This window comes from Arachis ipaensis, chromosome B09, assembly GCF_000816755.2.
Source record: "Arachis ipaensis cultivar K30076 chromosome B09, Araip1.1, whole genome shotgun sequence".
NCBI lineage: Eukaryota > Viridiplantae > Streptophyta > Magnoliopsida > Fabales > Fabaceae > Arachis > Arachis ipaensis.
In genome coordinates, this window is record NC_029793.2 from 2938029 (window position 1) to 2940279 (window position 2251).

At 31.8% G+C, this 2251-nt stretch overlaps 1 protein-coding gene across 2 annotated transcripts; it reads right to left on the reverse strand.

Annotated features, from left to right (window-relative positions):
* LOC107614635 lies at nt 112-2198 on the reverse strand. Of its 2 annotated transcripts, none has more exons than XM_021111003.1 (4): nt 1602-2198; nt 941-1012; nt 620-660; nt 112-517 (listed from the first exon to the last, which is right to left on the reverse strand). In XM_021111003.1, exons 1-3 carry the CDS (start codon nt 2145-2147, stop codon nt 646-648), a joined length of 633 nt encoding a protein of 210 aa, XP_020966662.1. In that variant the 5' UTR covers nt 2148-2198; the 3' UTR covers nt 112-517; nt 620-645. The 2 variants fall into 2 exon arrangements, with proteins under 2 accessions (XP_020966662.1, XP_016172263.1); XM_016316777.2 differs by having other exon boundaries at nt 615-660; nt 1602-2197.

Sequence of the window (2251 nt, forward strand, 5' to 3'; positions counted from 1 at the left end):
ATTATAAACTATCTAAAAATTTTATGAGAGACGTGAAACTTGTAATAATTAATCCAAACCAAAAAATACAAAAGAATTAAAAAAAATGTAAAAAACAATAAGGAGGAATCATATTAAAAGATATCATAGGGTGGGATTTTTCCCCTCCATTCTCATTTTGCTCTCTATATAATTTATTTCTAACATGGGAGAGAAGATATAATTATTTTCAACATTCATCTTTATTTACATTCACATGATGGAAAAATCTGAATTCCTAATTCAAGATGAGAAATTTTGTACCCACCATTACACCTTACAATAATTTTCTCAAACAAGATCAAACATTGCAGATGGCGCAACAGCCACTAAAATAATTTATCTTCTTATCATATATGATTTTTAGCATTAATCTCGTGTACTCAAATCCAATTCTGTACGTATATATACACGTAGTGGGAGAGACGTTGTTACATCCTTTGATAATTTCTTTGCTCCATAGTTGGCAGAGTAAATGTCATTAGTCCTTTAGTTCATCCTTGAAATCATGAAGGAAGTTAGTACAAAAGAAGCCAAATCATTCTTAAGATGATATAGGAATTGACATGGATAATTTAGTTCTTTACAAAATTCACCTTACTATGTCAATTAGTTAATCGTCAATTTTTACCATGATGAGTCCTGCAATAAAAATATTATTTGATCAATGATTCTGAACATTTACAATTAACATGATTGATGAGTAGAAATTTCCAATCAAGTTACACTTCTAGATGACGACGAAAATAATAATAATTTAATTTTTATGTATTAATTGTATAAATTTTTTTTCACAATCATCTAATTATATTTGTTTTTTACGACAAATATAAAAAATTATTATTTTTACTAATGTAATCACAATAAATCAAATAAATAGGAGCATATATAAAATTTTCTAATATTAATCCATCAAGCTTACCTTATGGAGACAATGTTGATGAATTATTGAATGATTTTTTGTATTGACCAAAACGTCACATGATCGTATTGCCTGTGTAAATATTGCAAATTAGGGATCATAAGCAAAAGGCTTATTCAGGGAATGAGCCATCAGGGTGAAGGAAGCAACTAAGATTACTAAGATTAATTCAAACTGTTCATCAACGGTGTCAAAAATAATTGATATGTTTTCAATATATATGAAGAAAAAAAAAAAACATACTTAAATACTTAATTTGTTTGATAAAACTATTTAAAACAAATGAATACTTTTATTATTGTACATAGTAATTTTTAAATGTTTAAATTTTATTTTATGGTAATAATTTGTGTAAATATTATTCAACAAAAAAATTAAGTATATATATGTTCAATTTAGTATTTAACAACATTTTTCATGTGCAAGTGCAACATTACTCCCTAATTAAAATAAAATAATAAATTTGATCTGTTTTGAACATCGGAGATATGGATTTGATCAAGTTAATTTTGATGCACAATAAATCATTTTAGGTTATAATTCAATAAATTATATTGGATGCATGTCTAAAATTTTTTTATAATAATATAATGTATCAAAATTAAATTATTTATNNTAATTGCACCCGAATTTTTACTAATAAAAAAAGCATGAGAAGCACCTTGAAGACATAAGGAAAGCGAAAGATAAGAAATCCAAGCTGGCCAGAAACCTCAACAAGAACATGAAAGGTGGTTTTTCCCTTCGTCATGTCCTCCACCAAGTGAATCACATCCGACGATGGTAACCTACTGTACTCAATATCACCGAACACGTGGCACCATCCCCATCCTCTCACGTGCCACTCCTCTGTCTCCACATGACCCAGTTTGATCCCTCTGTACCTCACTCCAATGTCAACGTCCGTCAGATCCATCCAGTAGATGTCCCCGTTTCGCACCTTCACCGCCACTGAGATCAGCAGCACCGCGCTCACCGGCGGTATCGGGTGAACTTTCACGTGCCTCAAGCTCAGCTGTTCGATCTTCACGTCCGGATCCGATGGCCAGAACACAAAGATCGATGCAGCGGAGAGGAGAATCACTAACGTGAATGTGATGCAGCAGCAGCAGTGACGACACGGCCTAAAAACGATGCCGTTTTTGAAATGGTGCTTAGTGGAGGAGGTTACTGTTATTGAGTTTGAGTGTGAGTTTGAGTTTGCCATGGTTGAATGAAAGTGAGGTTTCCTTTGCAAGGGGTTAGGATTAATTAAGAACATGTTGCATTGCGTATGTATTTGAAAGAGTACGAATATGTAGGAAGTACGTA

What these genes read in the sequence shown, in the direction of transcription:
- LOC107614635 (XM_021111003.1), bottom strand. Translation starts at nt 2,147, where the DNA reads ATGGCAAACTCAAACTCACACTCAAACTCAATAACAGTAACCTCCTCC. An exon ending in GCTTTCCTTATGTCTTCAAG is followed by an intron (nt 1,013 to 1,601) that starts GTGCTTCTCATG and finishes ATATTTACACAG; the next exon opens with GCAATACGATCATGTGACGT.